General features: G+C 36.9%; 1 protein-coding gene across 8 annotated transcripts in view; it reads right to left on the minus strand.

Annotated features, from left to right (window-relative positions):
* MEF2A (myocyte enhancer factor 2A) overlaps nt 1-25,749 on the minus strand; it is a 79,283-nt gene that overhangs the window by 49,456 nt on the left and 4,078 nt on the right. For 7 of the 8 annotated variants that reach the window (XM_019474685.1, XM_009289479.1, XM_009289477.1 and 4 more), the window contains exons 2-3: nt 23,071-23,150; nt 4,657-4,854 (exon numbers count right to left, since the gene is read on the minus strand). In XM_019474685.1, coding sequence (XP_019330230.1) covers nt 4,657-4,710 — 54 coding nt within the window. In that variant the 5' untranslated portion in view covers nt 4,711-4,854; nt 23,071-23,150. The remainder of the gene's footprint in view (nt 1-4,656; nt 4,855-23,070; nt 23,151-25,749) is intronic. The other variant, XM_009289475.1, reaches the window with a different exon arrangement.

Below are 25,749 nucleotides of genomic sequence, written 5' to 3' on the forward strand. Positions count from 1 at the left end.
CCCTTTAGTTTAAAGCCATTGCCCCTTGTCCTGTCGCAACAGGCCCTACTAAAAAGTCTGCCACCATCTTTTTTATAAGCCCCCTTTAAGTACTGATAGGCTGCAATAAGGTCTCCCCAAAGCCTTCTCTTCTCTAGGCTGAACAGCCCCAAGTCTCTCAGCCTTTCTTCATAGGAGAGATGTTCCATCCCCCTGATCATCTTTGTGACCCTAAAAAATTGTGTTCCTCTCCACGGAAATCTTTAGTAAAAGGCGAAAGATTTATACGATCTGAAGAGAAACCGTAGTAGTACCCACATCCATTAAAAAGAAACAAACAAAAAAAACCCCTGTTTTAACATGTGCCCCCTCCCCCCAAAAATGCACTGTGCCTATGATTTTTGAAAACCTGGATTGTTAACACTTAGCCACAGTAGGAATGGAGGTAATAAACAGGTAAGACCTAGAAAGATGAGAATATGGAATGTCGGGCATATTATGATAACCATAGTTCCACCTAAGTTCCTGTGCAGTGTTTCTAACTTAGAAACTTCTTAGGGTTTAAAGACCACTAATCACAGAGCCTTTTGCGAGGCTTGAATAATCCGTGTTCAGATAAAAAGTGAGTACTTACCGTAACTTTTTTATTCAACCCTTTTAAAGCACGTTTGGTGAGAAGCTCCATTAAGATACAGCACTCTCTCTGAAACAATTTTATGTAAGAGTGCTGTAACACATTCAAGGTTCAACTAGGGTAAGCAGATCTTTCTACCTACTTATTGTTTAACAATTACAATACATTAGTGAGACAAGATGCCAAAAAATCTGACAGACTTTACCTTAATGTATCTTCTGTTAGTATTTTACTTTCAGTTATCAATTCAACAAGTTGACCAAGTACAAATGTAGGTTTCACGGGGCTGTACTTTTCCCAAATGCAGGTGGAAATTTTACTATCCACATATAATACAAAACAGCTGCTTTTTAAAAACAGATCTTGTGTAAGTCTCCTAGCAGTTCTATCACTTTACACATGCCTTCTTTCAGAACACTTGGGATTTATTTATCCTGTCTTGGATGGGACATTAAGAATTACTTTGGATTCCTCTGGGGATCTGGGGAAACTGTGGGTTTTTTTAAGTAGCTGTTGTTGTTCTAGATACTTCAATTACAAGACACTTAAGAGATTATTACCCAAGTATGAGCACATATAGACAGATACTACTGTTTAGTTTTTGTCAGGAAAAAGGCATCGTAAACAAGATGTGTGTATGCTGTATTACTTTGAGAAGTCATCAAATGAAAAGACTTGAAGGCTTAGTTCCACCAAGGACCTGTATGATCCTGGGCAAGGAATCTTAACTTCTCTACTGAAATGTTATATTTCTCTCCTCTTGTAAGGCTATTTTACTTGTGATATTCTCAGCTAGCATCGATTTCTCACTTTGTGTTTGAACAGTGCTTAGCACAAACCCCACTACCACTGGAGTCCAAGCCTTACTTTAATGCACATAGACTATTATAAACTCAGTTTTCATTTAAGAACTCAGAAAGCAGAATATTAGTTCTGCAAATTTCTCTATTTTTTTTTCTTGCCATTTAGTGTGCCATTTAGGACCACACTAAAAACAAGAATATGTATCTTTATTGCAGGCTAACGGCTTCCTCAGCACTACTCTAATACCGCTTAGCAAAAAAGGGCGAGAAGGAGACAGCAAAGGCAGCAAGATTGAGCCTCTTTGATATCTAATTTACTGTACTTTATTCTCTTCAGCTTAATGAAGATAAATGTCCTACAGCTCATTCAAACAGATAAGACTGCTTAATTAATAATACAGTGACGTTCTCATGACAATTGTAATCCCCCAGAGTAATGGTCTACATATTCTGTTTTGAGCTCACATACAATCCCATCAGAAATAAGATGCTTCTGATAAAACAATAGCTTTTCTTCCCACACAAGTTATATGAATTTGCTCTGCAGGCAAAGCTCTATCCCATTCTACTCGTATTTTCGAACAAAAAAACCCTAAGCATCATATTAAACATCTAAACAGGACACCATATGCATGTTCATGAATGACCTACTAACCAGCTATGTATGCCATAGAAAAACTGACAGAACACAACTGAACTATACTTTCCGTTTGGCAAAACAACCCCCCTAAACGCCCTCCTTACCTGGGTCAATGAAAGAAATTCTCAAAAGTAAATTAATACCTAATAAATATCCTGTGCATCAGAGCATTTTAGTATGTTAAAACTCTATATACTAGCTACCAAAACCACAGGACACCAGTGGAGATAGAGAATACCATTAATAGCTCTACACAAAGAATTTCGCTCCACTAACAAAAGCTATTTAATCTCTTTAAAACCTTTTAAAAACAAAATGCAGTATGTTATCTCAGAGTTTCCACAGAAAAAAGGATAAGGCAAGCCTAATTCCATTTTTAAGTTAGAGCTTAAAGCCTCTTCCTAGTCACTAAAAAGCCCAAAAGAAGTGCTAGCCAAAGACCAGCCAGAAACAAAACTTAGAAATTAATTCCCATATTTTGCTTCAGTCACAGCAATGGTACAAGTGGGCTAAAATTTGATACAAATGCACTAATTCTCCTCCTCGCCATTGTTCCAATCTGAACAATGAGATGGAGATCCAAAAAAAACCCCACAATTCCCCCTGGAAAAAAACCCACCACACCGAAGTCAGGGTATAACAATATTTGTATTTCAAGCAGAACAAAAACATGGTTATCCAATTTACTCCAAATAAGTTAAAAAAAGGGGGGAGGGGGATCAATTTCCACCTCTTCAACGTGCCTGAAGTTCTAGAGCAAGATATGAAAAAACTGAAGTTATTAATTCATCTACTTTTACTACATGTACTTAAGACATTTATCGACATCAAACATACAGTCACTGTGTGATTAAAGCTGTTCAAACACAATACTTGGCTTTCTCCCAAACTCCAATAATACTTTTCTTGCTATATATAGTCTTCTCAGAGTTTACACTGCTTTAAAGTGATACGGGAGAAGAACAATCCTGATTTCACAAACAAAACAATGGGCTCCGAGTTGATATGTCAGCAGCAAGACAGTCTCATGGAATTCTGACACTATCCCAACATCAAGTTGGTGCTCAGGAGAAGTTAAAAAAGCAAATCAAATATTAGGAAGGGAACAGAGAACAAACATCAGTACACCACTATGCAAGTCCATGTTTTGCCTGCATCTTGAACACTCTGCAGTTCTGGGTCCCTTTGCCACCAAAAATAACATAGCAATACTCAAGAAGGTTTAGGGAAAAGTAGTGACAGTGGTCAGAGGTGTGGAATAAATTCTGTATTAAAACAACTAAGTAAGCTATGGTGCTTCAGCCTGAAAAAGTTATTTTAAGAGAAAATAAGAAAACATGGCAGAGGTCCACAGAATAACAAGATGGACAGACTAGATAGGGAGTGACTGCTGCCTCTTTCATACAAGAGCTAAATAACTAGCAGAACCCCAACTAAGCATAAATGAAAAGGTGTTTCTTGAAACAACAGGTAATAGACCTATAGGAAATCCTAGCCAAAAGATGCTGCAAATGCTGCAACTTTGTAAGGGTTCAAAGGATAACTGAACAAGTTCACTGGCAGGGGGTGGGGAAAACAAACAAAAAATCCATTAATGGTTACTAAATATAGGGAAACCACATCCAGCTCAGGAAATCCCTGAGCTAAGAATAGTTAGAAGCTAGAAGAGGGTTACAGAGTAGTGTAACATGCATCTCTATCCTATGCTTATTTGCTTATGACCATCATTGGACAAAAGATACTGGCCTAGCGGCATCTTTGGTCTGACCCACTATGACTATTCTTAAAGATCCGAAGTCATTCCTACAATACCTTTCCTTAAAAACGGCAGCTTCCAGATACCCCACTCTACATTTCAATATCCAATTAAAATTTTATTTCATATGTCATGTAGCAATTTAGAAGTTAAGAGTAAACACTACTGCTGTACAGTCATCAACTTTTGATACTTTTCAAGTTCACAGGACACCTCTTAGGGCAAGAGCAACCAAGTAAGCAGCTTTCCCTAAAACAGTGCACTTTCAAGTACTCTTCCCTTTTGACTGACAATTTTTAAAGACTGTTGTAGTAAACAGCTCTTACAAGGAATATAAATCAATGCTTTTAAATAGAATCATGTTAACAAAATTCATTATTATATCCAAAACACTTTAGATCATTGTCCACAGCTATGTCAAACTCCTCTGTCAAAGAGGCTGCAGCAAATACTTTTACTACATCCTTTCTGAATTTCTCTTCATTTCTCCATCTTCATTACTAAGTGTTCCTAGTAGCTATCAGATCAATTAAGGTGTCTGTTCAACATGGTCCTCCAGACTACTAGAAGTACAGACTAGGCTACCATTTATATAGGAATACTGGTTTTACAGTGAATTTGATTTAAAGTAGTAATTGATATTACTTATAAATAACAATTTCCCCTAAAACAGTAGTAAAACCATTGAGACATATTTCTTATTTGTATTCTGATAATGCCATCTGTAGATACGTGAAGACAAAGCTCAGCTTTAGAAGAGTGAATTAAGATGAATGTATTCAAAATTTCCATTAATTTTTAGGATTACTGATGAACTTGTTCATGCAGACTCCTTGTTTCTCACCTGTCTGTTCCGTTCATCCATTATTCTTGTGATCTGTATTTTCTTCCTCCCCATTTTCAGCCTCTTCTTTCTTTTGCTTTGCAATCCAGAAATATACTAATCCAAGAAATTTCACTCTTCAGTATTTTAACACATGATACGGTTTTCTTTTACTTTGTCTTCAGCTTCGGAAAGGTTCCTGTTTCTTCTTATAAACCCCTAAAAAATAAGATTTTGAAAAAATTAATTTACAAATTAATAAAGAGGAAGCATCACTAAATGCTTGTATAGCTGTAAAACATGTGCATGCATAAAACAGTTGTAGTGAAGAACCAAGTATTTTCATTAGTAAAATATTACACTACATACTTTGTTCCAATTAAGTAAACTCCAACAAGTTTGCTAGATTCTAAATCTGTAGTTTGTGGGTAAAATGACCAATAATTTCATACACTTTCAATTGGATACCTTAAAAATTTACAGTTGTCAAAGGAGGTGGTGCTCACTACTCTAAGCTTTAGGCCTTGAGTGATCTGAGGTTTCAAAAATTTACCCACAAAGTTTTGGTTAACTCCATTCATTATTTTAGGAAACCTTACAGAGAAACCACTTTGTGTTTCCTGTTTGTCTTGTAAAATTATCATCACCATAATGAAACAAAGCCATGAGAATACCAAGTTTCTGTTACCAAACTAAATTACCTCATTTTGTAAGACAGTATTTGGAGTTTTATTGGGAAGCAGGAGGGAGAAGGAAAAAGGGAATATCTTTACTTTAAAAGGATAAAGACGACAGAAAATATTTTCACAACAGAACTATTTCACAGCTACCAAGACACCAATGAATAATTAAGACATTCACACAGTTACTCTCTCTACAATAACCTGCAAGTTGCACATTTGCCAATAACCAATTACCAGTCCAGCACTTGTTTCATTTTGGTAAATTGTTTAGAAAGATAAGGGTGCATGCAACTTGAAAAGCCAGTGTGCCATCATAATATTTTAATCTGGTACTAATGCACCAAACTGACTTGTAAAACTGATATTTAACAAACTTTAAATGCATTTTCGGTAAAAAAAATTGGTAAGCCATATTCCAAACATACTGCTTGAACTGTAGGGTAACATTAATTCAACAAAACTGGAGAACAACTGAAAAGAAATAGCCTCTAGAACATCAAAACATGAAATAGCTACACCTTATTCAATTACCAACTAATATGCATTAAAATAAAAGGGGTAAAAACAGCCACAATATTAGCTTATAACCTCTCTAACTTCCCAACCCAAAACGCCTTTTGAAATTAAGCCTTGCATATTTTAATATGGGTGTCACAATGCCATATCCGTGAGGCCATGTGTAGAAAGTGGTGCAACCACATCACCATCAGACAGCTAATAAGCAGAGACAGGAAGAGGCAATTAGTCACAGGCTACACTTCACAATACATTCGATTTACACTGAGGAAACAACCATGACATTCTGATGCAGCTGGGGGGGGGGGGGGGAGGGGGAAAAAAAAGAAGATCACAAAATGAAGGAATGCCATTTTATATATACCTGATACCAACAAAGGACTGCTTTGGTAAAACATCATAAAACGCCCAACAGTATTTAGCAATACTATTCCATGGAATTTAAGATCAAATGAACACTAAGATTATGTGATGCCCATTGGTCAAAAGGATATGCACTAGATATTTTTTATACATCAAAACACTTAAAAGCATGCATCAGTGTTGCATTCCTTTTATTTTCTTCAAGAAAAAAATTTCTTCCAAGGTACTGCTAAAGAGGTATTAATAGCTAGCTAAGGCCAGATGAACAAGCCTCTACACAACCAATAGTACACAGCAAATATTTTACGTGGAGAGCAACAGCTAGCATATAAATTTATACATTTTTTTGTTAAAAAAACCCAGCAAGAATATCCACTGGACTCTAAGCTTTAATTCATAAAGCATTCAGTCTTAAGTCAGCTGCCCCACTCTCTTAAAAAAAAAAAAAAACACCTCAGCTCATGCTATGATCACACATTAAATTTAGTTTCGCAAAAATCTGGTTGCATTCCTTGAACACACCTAATAAAAGGGTCTCTATAAGCAGCCCTTAAAATTTGTTTTCTCCTTCATGTGTGGCTTCATTTTTTAAATAACCGTACATTATTGAAACAGTTCTCTGAATACAGAATTACCAGATTCCTTCCTCTGCTTTTTAAAAGCACTCACCATCGTAACTAGTACATACAAATAGCCACCACATGTGAGATCAAAGATCCATCTGGTCCAGCATTTTATCCGTGGCTATTAGCAAATATCACTAGGATGGTAAAGGAGGGACATAGGAATAGAATAAGCATATGTCATTTAACGGCAATATTTATAAAGCGTTTTCTCCAGATATTCAGTGATTTTTGAATCAGGAACTTCTGAAGTCATATACAGAATCTTCGATTTAAAGCTGTTCATCAAATCTTCTTCCATGAATATTACTTTTGAATCTGTGTAAATTTTTAGCACCTAGAAGCTAGGAGTTCCACAGCTTAGTTATGCATCACAGTAGAAGATACATCCTTTCATTTAAGCCTGATCCTGCTAATTATATTTGGTATCCACAGATTTTTAATTATACGAGGCAGTAAACAAAGTCATCTTCACCTTTCATGTTAGTCCTGATTTTGATGCCTATATTGTATCTTCCTTCAGTTACCTTTACTCAAAACTAAAGAATCCTACTCCAATCAATCACTTCTTACACAAAAGCCATTCTCTGGCCAGCCATACTGTTCTCCTCTCTACCCTTTCCAGTTACGCACTGTTCTTTCTGAAACAGAAGGACACACAGCATGTACAGCATACAAGATATTTGGTATATAAAATTTTATTATAATCTACCATAAATTTATACACAAGCATAACAATATTTTATGCTCTACTGCATTAGACATACACCTAAGCAAATTTACTAGTTCTCAAAATTTTCCTAAGGAAACAGACCTGTGCTCCAGAACACAATTTTAAAACCCCTATGTGGGACCACACACTTTCTTCATACAGTTCTATCTCATTCACTCAGCTCTTCCACCTTCTGCAACAGATATTCAAAAGCAAGTCTATGCAGTGAATTAAATAAGGAGCTCATGGGAGAACAGGGTAGAGAGGAAGAGAAATATGAGGTGAGATTATGCAATATATATACTTAAGCATACAAAATAAAAGATATGCACAAACGTTTTCCATGAGCTAATGGAAGAAACAAGAGCAGAGAAACACTATTATCTGCTGCACGTACCATCACACAAAGGGAAATGGGAAAACTGACAGTACTTTTCACCAACATTTTGTTATAGTTTTGGGGTGTTATTTCAGGTCTTTTAAAATTAGTATGCTCTATTAAGCATAAATGCATCAACCCATTTCCCATTTACGACCTCTGCTTCACCCTCTTTAATCAGTCCACTGTTGCCTCTCATCTCAGGTCCACTACTTTCTTCAACCTCAAGTGCTTTTCTCACTTAGCAAATTCCAAATTCCTATTTGCATGTCGGTCCCCATCTGGGTCCAGCCAGCGACAGCCTCTCCTCCGTCCCCACAGGTTGCTATGGACACCAGAGACCTGGCTTTGAAACACATTTGCCAAAGGCAACCCAGCTCTGAAATACAGCATCCCTTTCATTTTGAAGTCACATACAAGATGATTTTCAAAGCTAAGAATTGAAACGTAAGTTTGGCATGAGCTTAGGGTAGAAAGGATCTTGACACTTAACTGCAAAATCAGAGTAAACTGTGCAGTAAAAAGCCACTTTTCATGTGTGCTCAGAACATCCCAATGGGAAGTTACCACCAATGACAAATGCATATTACATTTCTAATGGGAGCAATGACTTTTCCTTAGAAAAATCCTTGATCACATCAGAGTTGCAGTTTTATTTTCCATACTGACTAGCAACAAAACTATATAAGATAAGGTATAAGACTGTGTCCACTATATGGTTACATCAAAAATGTAATTAGCAAAGTTTTAATTTTGCATTGCAAACATACTTAGGTAAAATTCTTAAGTCACAAAGCCATTTCATCTAGATCATCAATAAACTTTTGCCCAAATAAAGGAAAATTAGCAGACATGTATGAAGATCAATGCACATTTATTTCTGAAAGTAAACGTGAAACTAATGTGAAGTAACCTTGACGAAGGTAAAGTTCTACTTCCTTAAGTGACAGAATCAAATTACAGCCACCAAAACTGCTTTACATTACTTGCATGGGCACACGGAAGCAAAATTTTTTTTTTTTTTTTTTTTTAAGTAAGATTTTCAGGCATGTATTAAACAAAACAATAAGAGTAAGCAGAGAAAAAGAAGGAAAAAAACCCCGTGTGCTTCATGATGAGCTTCAAACAGAAAATAACGTCAGCTTGCAATAACAGCAAGAAAAATTATATTTGTAGCTGTCCAAGTAAAAGCCTCCATTATTGTATAAAAGTAAACTTGATTCCAAATTTTCTGGATTTATTCCCTTCCCCAACGCATGTGAAAACACCACACTAAATACTGAAAGACAATAGAACCATATGCAAAAATATACCCTCATGACTGCGTATTTTCAGCAACTCAGATCAGTTCATTTGTTGTCAAGGTTGCTTATGGTTTCATAAATAGAGACATACAACTTTAAAGCAAGGAAACAGTATTTGACCTATTTAAAAAGATTCCTTCAAGGGTTCAGTGGAAACAAATTATATCTGTGCAGAACTCCAAAAGGTCTTGAAGCCTTCTGGCAGAACAGGTTAGGAAAAACTGAGTCAGAATTATACTCCTTCCATTTATTTTCCTTTTACTTCCCTCTGCCTCTCTTTGTTTTCTTGGAACTTCCATTTTACCATCATGGCTACAGGTTACATTTGACAGTAACCGTCTCATCACAGCTCATTTACTGAAATGCACACAAAGAAATGAGTGTCATGACGTCAGATAATTTGCATGATAACTCTCAAAAGCCACAGCTGCATGAAAACACAGATCTGTATAGATGCATCTTACACTGGTAAGCCTTAGGTAAGGCTTACTAACTAGCACACAATTTTGACTACATCAAGGCTAATAGGTCTTTTTCTAGTCTTAAAAGAGCCTATGCACATATTTTTGTAGATTTGGCCCCTAAGGGTGATCTGACAGGCAAAGACTGCACAACCGTATCATGGTCAAACTGCACATTCACTCCTAATTCTAACACTTTGCATGCTTACCAAGGATGTGACCAGAATATAAACGTTCCCATATAGATCAAGATGGAGACAAGGCCCATCACCAGGTGTTGACTGTTTCACATTAACAAGGCAGATAACACCACAGTATCTCATTTTTCCATAGTACTTGTAAACATGCAAGTGTCCTCCCTCCATGCCCCATAACTCTAAGTGGAAATAGCTAGAAAAAAAATTATGAATCAAATAACGTCTTCACCAAAATAATTAATCAAAAGGTTAACTAAAAGGTTCTCAGACTCCGTTTCACTGTCCAGAAGTGAGAGAAAATAACGTTTTCTTCTTCATAACCTCAAAGAGAATGCAAACCCATACAAAGTAAGTATACAAATCTAGACACTTTTTCTTCTAAATTCTAAGCTAATTATACAAAATATATTCACTCAGATTTGGATCTGCACTGAAACACGTTGAGAGCCATGGGATCTTAGTACTGTGCTCTAGACATTCTACCAGCCCTGCTCCAAAATTCATTGCTACCACTTTGAAGCTAGATTTTAAAATTAAGATTTCAAGCGAGGGGACTTGCTTTTAACAGAGATCACACTCAGATTCTTCCTGGGGTTTTTGCAGAGGTGTGCAAAAACAGTAACAAAAATGTTTCCTACAGCTACATTTCTATAGCCCTGTCATCATACATTGCTGCAAGTAATGTAAAATATAAGTGTAAGACAACACCACAGCCTACCCCTTCAAAACAAGACTACATGTTGTCATTTATCTCACACTTCTTGCTGTACCACAATATTGGGAAATAAATCTTTCTTCCATCCTCAGTTTAGAAGCCATTATTCTACATCCAAGTAGAGCCTTACAGTAAATGAGACTGGCCTCAGAGCTCCAAGGTCCTCAGCTAGCAAATGATACACAAGCATTGTTATAAAACAATAATACAACCCTTAGCCAAAATAACTTTTTTTAGAAAGTGGGACAACATAAAAAACAGGAAGCCATAAACAATTCTTTATTGATATTCTTTTTTATGCATGTTGTGGTTTAACCATGCAGGCAGCTGAACCCCCCACAGCCTTTTGCTCACCCCCCACCCCCCCCACCAGTGGGATGGGGGAAGAGAATTGGGGAAAAAAAAGAGTGAAATTCGTGGGTTGAGATAAAGAGAGTTTAATAGGACAGAAAAGGAAGGGAAAATAATAATAATGATAAAAGGATATACAAAATAAGTGATGCACAATGCAATTGCTCACCACCCACCGACCGATGCCCAGCCAGTCCCCGAGCAGCGGTCACCGCCCCCCAGCCAACTGCCCCCAGTTTATATGCTGAGCATGACGTCCCATGGTATGGAACATCCCTTTGGCCAGTTTGGGTCAGCTGTCCTGGCTGTGCCCCCTCCCAGCTTCCCGCTGGCAGGGCATGGGAAGCTGAAAAGTCCTTGACTAGTGTAAGCACTGCTTAGCAACAACTAAAACATCGGTATGTCATCAACATTATTCTCATCCTAAATCCAAAACACAGCACTGTACCAGCTACTAGGAAGAAAATTAACTCTATCCCAGCCAAAACCAGGACAATGCACCATAAAACACTTGCTTCTTTCAGCTGGGAAGAACAATGTACATCTTCGATACTAGACCATTTAAGTACACTGTACTTCTAAGAGTAGATTTGTGGAGTTTTGCAAGTAAACATGGTCTTCAGTTTCCACATTAAAATCAAACCTATTTTTGAGCTTCTAATTTTTAAGTTACACAGCTTTTCAAATTAAGTTTTGAAGGCATATTAGAAAAGATCTCAAAGTACTTCCAAAAATACGGTCTTACTGAAGAACTGCAACTCTCAAATACTATTTAAATATACAGTTGCTCAAAATGGCCTTTTCTGCCATTCTATTCCATGCAGTGAGTCCTGTCTAAGATGAAGTTGAGTAACTATATTTTCTTGCAAACAGAACTAGAGATCTCTAAGATGTATGAAAAATGAACTAAGATTCAGATGCCTGTTTTTAAAGTAAGTTTTATTACTCCTAGAATGCACTTTTTTTTTAAAGAGATATTTTTCCCAAGCTGACGGACCAAACAGTTTTCGGGAACTATCAGCATCACCTATGACAGTACATGCACTCCCAGATAATATGACAAATGTGGCCTTGTCCAGGATCAGGGACAGCCAGGAATCCTGCTCTAGTTAGTTATTTAAAATTAAATGGGTTCGCATTTCAGTTAAACTCAATACCCAAATATTTTTCACACTGTTACACAGCTATAAACTTTTTTCTTGGCCTACTGCTTAAGTCCAAAAAATATGTATCATCCTATTCTGACCTTTTATCCCCTCTAGAAGAAAACCAGCCATTATCAAGCTATCTGTAAAAGCATACATCTTTACCACATATTTTCAAGTGACATTAAATTCTATTTTATTATTCCCAGCCATAAATTTGGTCTTGATATTTTCTAAAATAATTTCTCTTTGCATTATCAAAAACACATTAGAACACGGTTGGAAAATAGGATCTGGAAACTGATGAGCTAACAGTGGAGAAAGACGACCACAGAAAAAGAAATAAACTTTCGATACTGGATTAAAATCCAGTTTTAGATAGAAGCAGAACTTAAAATATTAAGTAATCACAAGAATTCTGTTGCTAGACTTCTACAAACAGATTAAGAAAATAACTGCATGATTGAATAGCAGTCTGGAAAACACACTCTGAAGAGTTTCTTAAGAAACTTGTTCCTAATTTATCATATAATTTGTCGAAAGATGCAACTTTTCCATGGCATACAAAAATAGTCACAAAGAAAGATGATTCTGAACACTGTTAACAAAACAAAACCCAATATTTAAAAGCTATGGCCAGAAAGACTAATTTCCTAGTGAATGAACCATAGCTTTTAGAACAACCATGTCAGTTTGATCACAATTTTAAATCTTTTGACCAGATAATCCTCCCTTTTTTTCCATTTACAGCTCTTCGAAAATTAATTAACTAGATGATGCAGAAATTAAACTTAAGTTTAGATATGATTGCTCCATAACAAAACAGAAAAGCATTGGCTGGTATTTAATTAGTTTAAAACTCATCACAGGTTTCATAACTTTCACAATGACAAGCTCAAAGTGCAACTAAAAGCATTTAAACACAGGTTTTAAACCCATAGACCTTTGTGCAGCATCAGCCACATAAGGAAGGTTTCTTTCCTGAAGTAAAATATATAAATATAAAATATATTAGATGTTTTTCAAGATCAAAAACATCTGCCTCAAGTATACTGTCAATCTGTAATGGCTGGGGGAGAAAAAAACTACCATGTAGCAAAAAAATAATGGCACAGAGCTACGTCTTCTTATCAAAACTCCTTTCTGCCTCAAAAGAAGGGAAGCACCAGGATGTACCTTCCAAAATGCTGATAAGAACATGTCTACTAGAGATGGCTTTAAATTATACACCATTTCACCCACATGCAAAAGCTGCTACAAAAGAGCTCTCCTCTGTTACAGAAGACAAAACAGAATCCTGTGAACTGAACTTTTTACATTCATCGGGGGGTGGGGAAAAATCACTGAAACCATGCTGCTATTCTCGGCTGGAAAAATAATTTCCTTTCTTTAAAGCTATCCTAATGATTCAGTAAGAATCAGCTTAAAAGACACCTTCACAAGCATCGGTAATTAACTAAATAACTAACACTTAACAGTTTGAACAATCAAAAAGTTCATTTTAATGTTTTTCTTCATCTTACAGTAAGAGAGAATAAAATACATACACAGAACTGTTCAATTTCCAATTAGTATATTTACCAACCAGAATGGAGCTTTCTTCTGGTTTTGCAACATCTTAGCACTTCATCAATCTTCTTCAGGCTCACTGATGCATCTTTAGATAACACTTAAAACATGTTACATACCACTAAGTTAAGTCATGGCTTTAAGAAGAAGTATTATCATTGGGAAATCTATACTCAGAAGTCTTCATATTTCATCAGTTACCGCAGTGACACTCAAGCTTTAATTACTGCTATCTTGGCTCATTACTTTTCCCATCTCAAACTTAAGTTATCTGTATTCTTCTAATCTATTGATAATCTTATCTGGCAAAGGTACAGCTCACTATCTCAAAGTTCTCACAATACCTCTGCCCGACTTGTCACATCTATATTTATCTCTACGGAAATCAGTAGAGCAAATCGGAGTACGTACAGTGAATAAGATTGGGGAATGCAAGTGGACAAAAGATGGTTTCACAGTTACAACAGCTGAATACTGTTCTAAAGTACTAAATTGATTTGGTCAGATTTCTATGAAATTCTAGACAAGCTGCATCACCTGTTTTTATCATATATGTGGTCACTCACTGTTTTCATCATTTTATAGATAATTAAATTGAAAGCTTTGCTCTGACTTTTTAACATGGCCATGCCAGGCTGAATTCAGTGGGTGCAGCACTTTAAAAATCAGCAACAACATGTCAAAGTAACCTTAAAAATTCAGGTTCCTGGCATTCCTACTTGGACGTCTTTATCCATAAGGAGTATTATCCTTCTTTTTGCCCCTGAGAACTACATGATTTAAGTAGCTTATGTTTTCTGAGGAGTATTACAACTTTTAGCGAGCACTTTTTGCTAATTTTACAATCATTTAGAACCTCAACAAATAACCTACATATAAAGAACTGAACAGTCATACATTCACAAAACAAAAACTAGACAAAAATATCCCTCTATATAAGTTCTGATGTATCATAACCACGTCTCACAGCTAGATTATATGGCAAAAAAATAAACACCTGAAAGCAACATCATAAAAATACAAATACAACTTACTACTTTTACACATAGTTCAAAATTAAATGAGGTGCCAACTGAGCTAACTCAAACAGAACAGCATCCTGATGTAAGATTTGGAGAAATGAAGACAGGCAGAAACAATATTCAGAACACAGCACATAGCGTAGGGCAATGTTATGAGATTTATTACTCTTATCCTTCAAATACTCTTTTTTAAATTGTATTCAAATTTTGCAGGCTGCACTTCAGTTTCCTTGTAACAAAAGCCAAATAAGCAATTCTCCAGTTAAGTAAAACAGTGTCTGTTCTCAGAATATTAAAACTGACTGGTGTATAACTGGCACGGTTTCCCAAGGCAAGAGTAGAACCCGTAGCAGATTTTTCCTTAGGAAGCATGTATATAAAAGGCATTTGATTACCTCTGGTTTTTAGTTTCTTCTACTGGAAAAAACAAAGAACATAAATTATGAGGTAATCTTACTTAACACTGGTTTTACCTGATGTAGAAAACTGCACTAGCTTGGTACTTCAGCAAACTGGTTTTGTGATTTGCAGCAAGACTTCTAAAACTCAGTGAAGTTCTGAACACTTACGAGTGACTAAACTTCTAGTAATTAATTTTTGCTTTTTACAAGGAGGGAAACTGTCCACTCTGCCTACAAAGTACAAACTGTTGAGGTAGTGCAACAAACAGCCACATCACAGCAACTTCAACACGTTACTGAACAAACATTACGGCAATCAAAAACATTTACAGCTGACTTCAGGAATGTAATGGGATACAGAGGCAGCCATAGCCTTCACATGGCTCTGCTTATACCTTCTCCTACAGACAGCTTCCTCAAACCAGACTTCAAACTAAAAAATGCCACATTTTAATAGAGTTCTTAGCAAGGAACAAATGTGAGTAGATAAGAGAAGGGAAATATAGAAGGATTATAAACAATATTCTTCCTTGCACATTGTGCCCTTGCAAGACGCGTATTCATTTCCAAGTTTGGCTTCAGTCAACAGTGGCTCTGTGACACAGAGCACCATATGCTCCCGTTTTGTACTTGGGAAACTTCTTCGCAAGGTTTAGCTCATTCTTAACTATCTGCTTCTTCCCGATCCTATATATCAGCTTTCCTTCATGCTCTGCACAAGCTGCAGGCTCCAAGCTTCTTGCCTGACTCCCTCTCTTTTTTTTTTTTTTTAAACCTGCTATAACAGGTAGTCTCCACAACCATTTCCCTCCTGAGCATACTCTCTTTCTTACCAAATACACATTTCCAATCTTCCAGAGGGTTCCACGTGACACAAGCATATCCCCTTTTAAAGAGGACAGGAAAACCAAGAACAAATAGATATCACACATCAAAGAATCTATAAGAAGCTTTAAATCACTGAACAATTATCCAGAAAGCTTTCTTGATAATTTATTCGTTGTCTGATTAAATGACAGCATACAGTCATATTGTTGAAGCGCAACAATTATAAACCAGACAGACATGACAACATAATGCTTCAAACAGCCTGCATGCCTCAATAAGACATTCAGTAAACTATAAAGACACCTACATGTTTCTAACGAAGATTAGTGGTAAGATTCTTCTTTTGTAGCTGCCATAGCCTTTGTTCAAAACTCAATCTCTTCTTTTAAAATTCAGATACACCACCAGTTCAAACTTCTAAATAAAAACTTTAAAAAGTTACACTGTACTTCAGAGAGATTAAAACCAAATTTCAGTGAATTATTCCCTTCCCTACATCCTTTTAAGCAAATAGCCATTTTAGATTTAAAATAAAACACCATTACTCTTGGTGGGGGGGCTACAGCAGATCATAGGGCAGATCTTTTCCAAACGTGCATGGAGACTTGTTTCTTTATAATCTAAAGGTTTCAGAATCTGAGGCAGACAGGTGGCAAATAATAAAATAACATATAAGCGAGATGAATCCACTCAGCTACATCTCAGGAATGATATATTGGAAAAAGATTAAATACAGGCAGAATATAGGCAACATCAATGAACTCAGGAAGATGGTGCTAGGCACCCATGGTCAAGAAACAGTCCTATTCCCACGAACTCTCTAATTTCAGCAGCCACTTTTAAAAGCAGACTAGAATTAAATTCCTTATGACCTAAAACATTTTATTGATCCAAGTACTTCATAACCCTCGTTCTCTCCCCCCTTCCCTCTGCCCCTCAAGGCTGCTGTTACTGCCCTCCATTTGGATGTCTATATTCTTAAAAGCAATCACAAGCTAAGACTGTCCAAATCAAGTACAGGGCAGTCCATTAAAAACAAAAGTTAACTACATTAAGATACATATCCCAAAACCTAAACATACTGTAGTAAACTCAGTTTCTACTAAGAAAAGAAGTGAGAATATTATTCAGAATATTTTGTGCTCCTGCATATAAATCTTTTCCTTTATTGGGAGGTGATGTCTAGTAGTCTGGGCATTCATATGTCGTTAACATTAACCTAGCCACTTTGATTCACTTGCAAAAACGTTACCTAAACTACACTGAATCTTCAGATAAGAACTGTTCTCTGAATATAAACTGTTCTCTGAATAGAAACCTAATTCTAAAACTAACTTTGAAACTATTTTTTCCTTAGCAATGGCAACAAACCAGCATACACAGTCAGTTAATATGGTTTAGTTGATAAGTGGAAATCCATGATGCTACAGTAACTCTGTTACTTGCCATACCTGCAAGGCAGAGCAAATGATAAAATCTAATTATTTCACCTTTCTTGCAGATTGCTACAAACAGAAAACTTAAGTCATTTGACCCTAACTAACTTTACTGCTTCACAGCAAAGCTACATGATTCAAGTGGTGGATAGCAAGTTGCATTAAAATATGTGTTTCAATAGCTTCTGGAATGAAATACTCAATGACTATAAAAGACAGCAGTCTGACCCACTTGTTCCCGTTATTGTATTAAAAACAGAAATCCTCAAAACATTGAAAATACCTCAATTTCTCTTCCTGTCAAACCCTGACAAACATCTTACATGAATAGAGCCACTAAAAAGGTCTGAATGAGAAGATACAGCTGATAGAAGTTTAAGTGAAGGCCGAGAAAAATTTAATCGAGGTCCGAAGCAAGAATCAAATAAGTGATCCATACGTAAATATACAAAGCCCTTCTGATAAACTACTACATGAATAAACTATTACCTCACTGAAGAGTTAAACAAGAGCAAAGAATATTGAGAAAAGCAAGATATCGCAAAAGCTGGATCTTAATATATTTGAAAAGCAGCTGGCCTATTTTCAATCACATTAAATAGCCAGGAATCTGAAGCAGAAGCCCAGACAGGCTCAGATTATTGTAGACTTCCCTTACTAAAAACCTCTTCCATTTAAACAAGTATATTCATTTAACTTTGACATGAAACATTAGATGCAAATGCAAGCTTTTTGAAACTGTAAGGTAGACATCTCCGTCTTTACTACTTAGTCAGCCAAGTACTATCTGATGCAATGACTGCCTAGACCTGACAATAACCAGGATCGGTCAGGAATCAGAGACTATAAATCTAGCTGGCCATCCAGACCTGCAATTATGCATTAAAAATTTGATAAACTACTACATGAATAAACTATTACCTCACTGAAGAGTTAAACAAGAGCAAAGAATATTGAGAAAAGCAAGATATCGCAAAAGCTGGATCTTAATATATTTGAAAAGCAGCTGGCCTATTTTCAATCACATTAAATAGCCAGGAATCTGAAGCAGAAGCCCAGACAGGCTCAGATTATTGTAGACTTCCCTTACTGAAAACCTCTTCCATTTAAACAAGTATATTCATTTAACTTTGACATGAAACATTAGATGCAAATGCAAGCTTTTTGAAACTGTAAGGTAGACATCTCCGTCTTTACTACTTAGTCAGCCAAGTACTATCTGATGCAATGACTGCCTAGACCTGAGACAATAACCGATCGGTCAGGAATCAGAGACTATAAATCTAGCTGGCCATCCAGACCTGCAATTATGCATATTAAATTTAAAAAAAAAAAATATATATATATATACAGGTACACACAGCTTACTATCCTGATTTTGGAAAAGGAAAAAATAATTATCCTCACTATCAAAGAAACTGCCAGAAATGCCAAGAAGCAGCCCTGAAACCACTTCAGAACGGAAGACTGCATGATCAGCCTCAGTCTCTTGCACTATTAGATGATCAAAATGGACATCTCGGCATTTAATTATTGCAGCAATGATTTAAACCTGCTAGGAAAATTACACAAAACAGTGCCCATTTCACACACACTGCTGGATCCCTTCCATCCATGCTGTCTTCTTGTCCGTCTCTGACAAAAACCTAGCTAAGAGACCTAGGAACCATATTTCAGTTGTAAAGCAAATAGGTAGCAGTCAGATGTGAATGACTCCTCCTTGAAGGTATTAGTTCTAATTGCTGCACTTAATGTTAACAGCAGTATCTTATTTTGGTAAGAGCAGTTGCATGCCACTATAAAACTTTGATATTACCTGTAGCCCTGGTAGATGAAAGGGTACAATGTGGAAGTTCAGACACCTCAGTCAATCTCTGAGCTTGGAGAAATGAGTGCTTAAAGCTAGTGTTAAATTCCTACATGTGAAGTGACAGACTTATTTAGACATAGAAATGAGTTTTTTTATTCTAACAGTATCACTAGAGTACACGAGGAAGAATCTGCAATCTTTTTCATTCCTTTCTGGTATGACAATAAGGCATTTTGTCTTCATGCAAAACCCTATATACTTATTTCCCTAAGCAAAAAAAAAAAATCTCACATATTAAATGTATTCATGAAAGTGGATTCTGTATACTAGAATCAGATGCCTGCTTAATTATTTTACATCATATCATTTTATTCATTCTAAGTAAATAATCTGTGAACATGATTATATGGATTGTATGAACAAAAAAGTGAACCACAGCAGACTGGCATGCAGTTTATACACAACTTTCATGAACCTGCTTAGAAGCATTCTTGCACCTGCAAGAAATCTTAACTCCTCTTAAAAAAAGTTATCGTTGAGTACTCTGGGCCTTGAGGACATTAAAACCGTCTTTCTTTTACATGCTGAGTGGAAGCCTTGCAGCAGCTGAAGCAATAAATATTGACAGCTAGCTGGCAAACAGCAGAGATACCAGTGCTCATAGTCTCCAATTTCACCTGCATCAGCAAAGACAGACCCTAGAAGGGACAGCGTAACTAGGGCCTAATATGTTCATCTGTATTACTGCTGCTTTTTTGCCTGTATTAAAAGCATATTTTCCCCTCAGTAAGACCGTTGTGCCTTTGAACGTACCTGCTTTCGTATATCACCCTGAAAACCTCAATTATCTATTAAATCTTATTGCAACATACAGATATATAGTAACAAAGCTCAAACTCTGGCTACAAATCCTAGTGCAAGAAACTTCCAGCATTCAGTTCCATCCTTTCATGCTCTTACATAGCTCAGCTCCTTCTCCCCTAACTGATGCTCTGCAACTTTTGCATATGAGGCCACACATTGCTTAACAAAAACTAAACAGTCACCTTACAGCAAACATGGGAAAAGCTGTATGCCAAAATACGAGATACTCATGACAGCACATAAGAGATGGAAGAAATAATTAGTAAAGTGGATTTTAATTAAGAAATTGTATTGGTGACTTGAGTTCTACTTTTCTCTCAGTTCCCATCTCATATCCTCTACTTTGAGGCAGGATTACAGAAGCTGTAAGGAAATGCATTCAAGCTTGCTTAAATGAAAGAAAATTAAAAACAAAACAAAACAAAGCACAAAGACTACAAAATTCCATCTGTCTTCCCACTGGAAGAAAGGTATCTTTCCAGCAATTCACTCCGCAGTTCAGACAAACTGTAGATTGATAGTTGCTTTTTAGCAGATTTCATCCTGCTGCCAAGCTAAACACATTTTTAAACTGAGATTTGAAACAAAGACTTCTTAGTATAACCCAAAATGTTGACCACTGAGTCGGACCTAGTCCTCAAAACTTCAGCTTATGATTTCATCTGAAGCCAATAGGTGTGTCTGTGCAGGGGTAAAAATCTATGATTATGGTCTATGTTTAGATTTGTAAGAATTCATCAACATACAGTGTCATCATTTTCTCCAGCACAGAGCTTCACTGGGGGGAGGGGTGGAGACATCCTCTACACTATAAACTCGCCTGCTTTCAAAAGGAAGATATGAATCAAAACAAGCTTACCCTGTACTTCTAGCAGGCACTACTCTTAACATGTTACGTAAACCAATACTTGTGGAGATTCTTCCTTCTAGCAGATTTTCCTTCCTCTTTGTCTACCACCAAATATATTTAATTTTGACAGTAATATCTGATTAACAACATTAGCAAGCCTTTATAGATGGCAGGCACTCCCCTTTGTATGCATCACTTACTCAAAAAACTGCAAACCCTTTAGTACTCCACATCAGAAAAAGTACCACGTAAAATCTAAGACTACCATAAATGCACAGTTCAGTAATAGATAAGCATGCATGAGCCAGGTCTATTGCCTAGGTGTACAGCATCTAGAAAGCAGCAATGCACTGAGTTTTGATTTAAACGGAGTAAACTAAGATTTCTGCTCTTACATTTTAATGTTGTCAAGTCAGTCCATTTGTATTATTTGCAAGATGTCAGTTTGGGCATGGAAAGGAAGTAGTACTTAGTCTATCTAGTGAATCCTCAGATTCAAAATCTCATTTTGTTCAAATGGCTGCCCTTGCCTAATTCTTTCAGTAAGCGGAACTGAAGCCAAAATATTCTTGAACAAGATGGTAGTATTCCCTATACTCTTCCCATACGGAGATGAGATAGCTCTCAAGCCTCACTGTTTGTTCTTTTTTGGAATGAGTCCAAGTTCGCTTCAGTGAAGATGCTCACCCCATACAGTCGGAAGAAAGGCATTAAGAGAACGGGAAGTCCCCAAAAGCAGAGGAAAAAGCGTGATGGAGGACAGCAGCAGAAAGAGTTAATAATAAGTTTATCTGTAGGGAGTTTTATCTGTGGCATTTTATCCAATTTGATGCCACGAAGCATAGAACAAAGACACAGACATGGCTTTTTAAATTTAGTAGACTCAAACAGACATTAAAAAGAAACTGGTTCTCATTCACTTTTAAGGATTTCACCTTAAGGGAAGGTCTTTCAAGGATGCACATGGTATTCTTTGGCCTTTTGAAAGCAAAATCAATTAAGCACAAGACTCAGTACTTTTAACGAAAATTTATTTAGGAAAGCCAGAAGAAAAAGCAAGCTAAATCATGAAACTGAAGTTAATAAATATTTGTCAATAGCACTGACAAACTCACTACAAACAAGTGCCAGCTTTTGCTAGAGATCTGAGTTTTCACTGGTGGTTCTGCAGTGTCTCAGATCCAGGCTGCTATGGCAAAACAAAATGAGAACTCTAAAGGGACCTTGTTGTTTTCATATGCTATTAATTCAAGAGCTTGGGCAAGAGGATTATTGATATTTTGAAATACTTAAAAAGACCAACCACAGCTTCCAACACAATTATATTCTGCAGGGCTAGGAAACAGTATGTATGCTAAGGTATATAACTCTGAGCGCACAATATTGTTATGCTTTATGGAATAATTTCAGTTCTCTATTATGTGTAAGACAATTTAATGCTGCTTTACTACATGTGTCCTTCTAGTACTCAAAAGAAAATCTGCTGGGCTTCCTTGTAATTTTTCTGCAAATGCAGTATCTACCAAAACTAGAGAATTTGATAGAAAATATCTTCAGTCTTTGAAGGAGCTTAGTAGTCCATAACAACAGTGCATCTAGAGAAATACCATCAAAAAAAAATCCAACAACCCATTATCTGGAAGAAAGTGCCCATATAGTCTTCTCAACAGGAAGAGGTGGAAAAAGTTACCAGCTGAAGATGTACAAGTTAAATCACAGCTCGGGGAGGTGGAACCCTTTCGTTTCTCTGCTTTTAGCCAAGCCTCACTGGCATGACGTATGACCACTGGACCTGAAGAAGAAAGGAACTCCCAAAGCATTCAGAACCCACTTGAATCTTCAAGCTTAAGGAATGCAATCATGCAAGTCCGAGACTAAGTAAATCCCTTAGCAATGGGTTGTTAGAAATACGTTGTTCCATATTCAGTATGAAAGCTGCACTCCGGTGCATTTTTATTCACCTGGGTCCATAGATGCACTGCAAAAAGAATCCTGCTACCACATGCTAAATGGTATCATGCAACAAACAGGAGACAATGAGCAAGCCATCTCACTCTTTCCACTCAGCACAAGACATCAAAAAACCTTAAACAGTAAACCAACATCAACATCACACTTTCAGCACCAAAGCAGCAGCGAAAATGGCATTAAACTTTATTAGGATTTTGCATAAGAGAGATTATATTCCATTAAAGAGATTATCCACCTTGTAACATTGTCTTGATAGAGGACTTGCATATGCCACTCTTCCCTGCATAACATCTCCCAAATGGTGACCTGTTAAATCTGCAGAAGGCATATAACTGACACATTAGCTTTTAAGCACAGATGAGACCAAGAAATTCTGACAGTATCACAGCACTGCCAAAATTTACATTTGTAGCTTTTCTTAAAGATTAGCAATCTGATCCTCAGGTACTTATTTTCAGATTTCGTTTAAAAATTAATCTTCAGTCATCATGGCAGCAGATAACTGAATCATAACAGCCTAAAAAACAAACAAAATACTCCAAACATTATGGTGGATTAAAAAAATCCAACTACTTTTGAATTCTCAGTCCTCTCTTACACTGATATGCAGAGACAATGCTGCAGCATTCCAAATTCTGCAGTTGGTTACGTCTCAGTTACAAACTGAGTCTCTTCAAATAGTTTGCTAACATTTTATTTAATTAACAGAACTCTGAAAACATTCAGAGAAATTATAACTTTTGAGTTTCACTGTTTTATTCACTTGCCTAAGATCACATGGTTACTAGACACATGCATGCTAAATATATTACATGCTATCATGGCAGCAGGTCAGTTCTGTACAAGCTGCTTATATTAAATTTCTCCTATAAGCAACATTAGAGTTTAGCTCTGCTACAGCAAATATAGGAAGAGGCTTCACATTCCAAACAACCATCTGAAGGGAAAAGATATGCCAACAGAGTACTAAGTATGCCCGTGCTACTTTAACCCATTTACTGTTTTAAAACACACCTAAGCCTTGCATTTATGTTATCTATATTATTAATTTTTAAGATTCAAAACTCCAAAGCTAATTGGTTTGTCTTACCAACGAAAATTTAAGGAAAAGGTCACAAGATTATAATATGTGACTAGTAAGACTGACAAAATTCAAAACAGTACATGTTATTAACTGGATAGGACATTCAACTACATTTGAAATGTTTTATTAGTTTATTAAACCAACTGGGTACACAGTAACTACTAAAACACATTTTAAATAAGTATCACTGCATACTGTTCTAATAATTTCATAGCAGATGTTCTCTAGAAAAGATACTGACATACAAAAAAACCCCAAACATTGTCTCTACATATATTGACATCTCTAGAAATACTCACACTGGCATATAAAAAGTACAAACAAATCTGAGTTGTCAAAATTAATGGAGCGCACACTAGAAATATTTTATCAAACTCTGTCACAATGCTTTCCTATGTCATACTACAAAAGAGGATACCACTACAGAGAATGCCAGCCTAATGGGGAAAGGAAGGCAATCTCTTCTAAAAGCTGCCTATAGACGTAACACAGGGGGACATTTCAGATAACGTTTCTTGGCTTCAGACTGCTGCCTTGGAGAATGCTACAATAAAAGGGGAATAGACTTGATGACAGAGGTCAAGAGAGATTAGAAAAGTATCTCTAAGCTGCTGGAAGAATACACATTAATCCTTTTCTTTTCATAAGCACAGAGGAAAGCCTAACTCAAACTCAAATACTTATCAGTAAGTGTAATCACAGTAAGCTTCAGCACTGAAGTTGGAGGCAGGGGGAATCATACAGACCTTTGTAAAATATTTAGGCAGCTGGCCCACATAAAAATCTCAGACTGTTGCTACTCTAGTGAAACCATATCCACAGTGGATAGCTTAAAGTTACCTCATATACCTACTTAAGCTGCAATTGCATGTTTGCTGCATGCTTCTACATACATACTACTATATACTTCTACATACTACCCTGATCTTGAATTTAGTTCAAACGCAGAGCCATGTTGGGGGCAGGGGGGAAAGGTCAGATTTGGTTACCTTCAGGAAACACAAAAAGAGTTCTGGGAAAAGAAAATCTCAGGTAATGTTCCTCTTTACTGGCTGATTCTTCCATGTGCCCTAAAGAGCTGCATGTGGCCAAATGAGTTGGTGAGAAGCAGAGACAGATGGCAACATGTGATCTGGAAGGAACACAGGGTTTTACACCCAGTCAGAGATGCAAAACCAGAGCCCTGAATACTCATGATTCTTTTGGTGTAGCTGACATCGTCTGATTCCTTATCCAAATATCAAGATTTAGGCTGGCCTCTAATCCAAGGATTAATTTTGGTTTCCTCTTTATTTTGAATCCGGCTTTCTTCCAGAAAATGCTATTCCTTCTCACCTCCAAATGAGTGAGTAGGTCCATTGACAGAATCATAGATCCATCGTATTTGAGAAGTCGTGGCAGTCCAGTGACGTTCCCACTGACTGGAAAAGGGGAAACATAACCCCCATTTTTAAAAAGGGAAAAAAGGAAGACCCAGGGAACTACAGGCCAGACAGTCTCACCGCTGTGCCTGGGAAGATCATGGAACAGATCCTCCTGGAAGCTATGCTAACGCACATGGAGGACAGGGAGGCGATTCCAGACAGCCAGCACGGCTTCACCAAGGGCAAGTCCTGCCTGACCAACCTAGTGGCCTTCTATGATGGAGTGACTACATCAGTGGACACGGGAAGGGCTACAGATGTCGTCTGTCTGGACCTCTGTAAGGCCTTTGACACGGTCCCCCACAACATCCTTCTCTCTAAACTGGAGAGGTATGGATTTGATGGGTGGACTGTCCAGTGGGTGAGGAATTGCTTAGATGGTCGCATCCAGAGGGTAGTGGTCAAC

The sequence above is a fragment of the Aptenodytes forsteri genome, unplaced genomic scaffold (genome assembly GCF_000699145.1).
Source record: "Aptenodytes forsteri isolate BGI_AS27 unplaced genomic scaffold, ASM69914v1 Scaffold605, whole genome shotgun sequence".
Classification (NCBI taxonomy): domain Eukaryota; kingdom Metazoa; phylum Chordata; class Aves; order Sphenisciformes; family Spheniscidae; genus Aptenodytes; species Aptenodytes forsteri.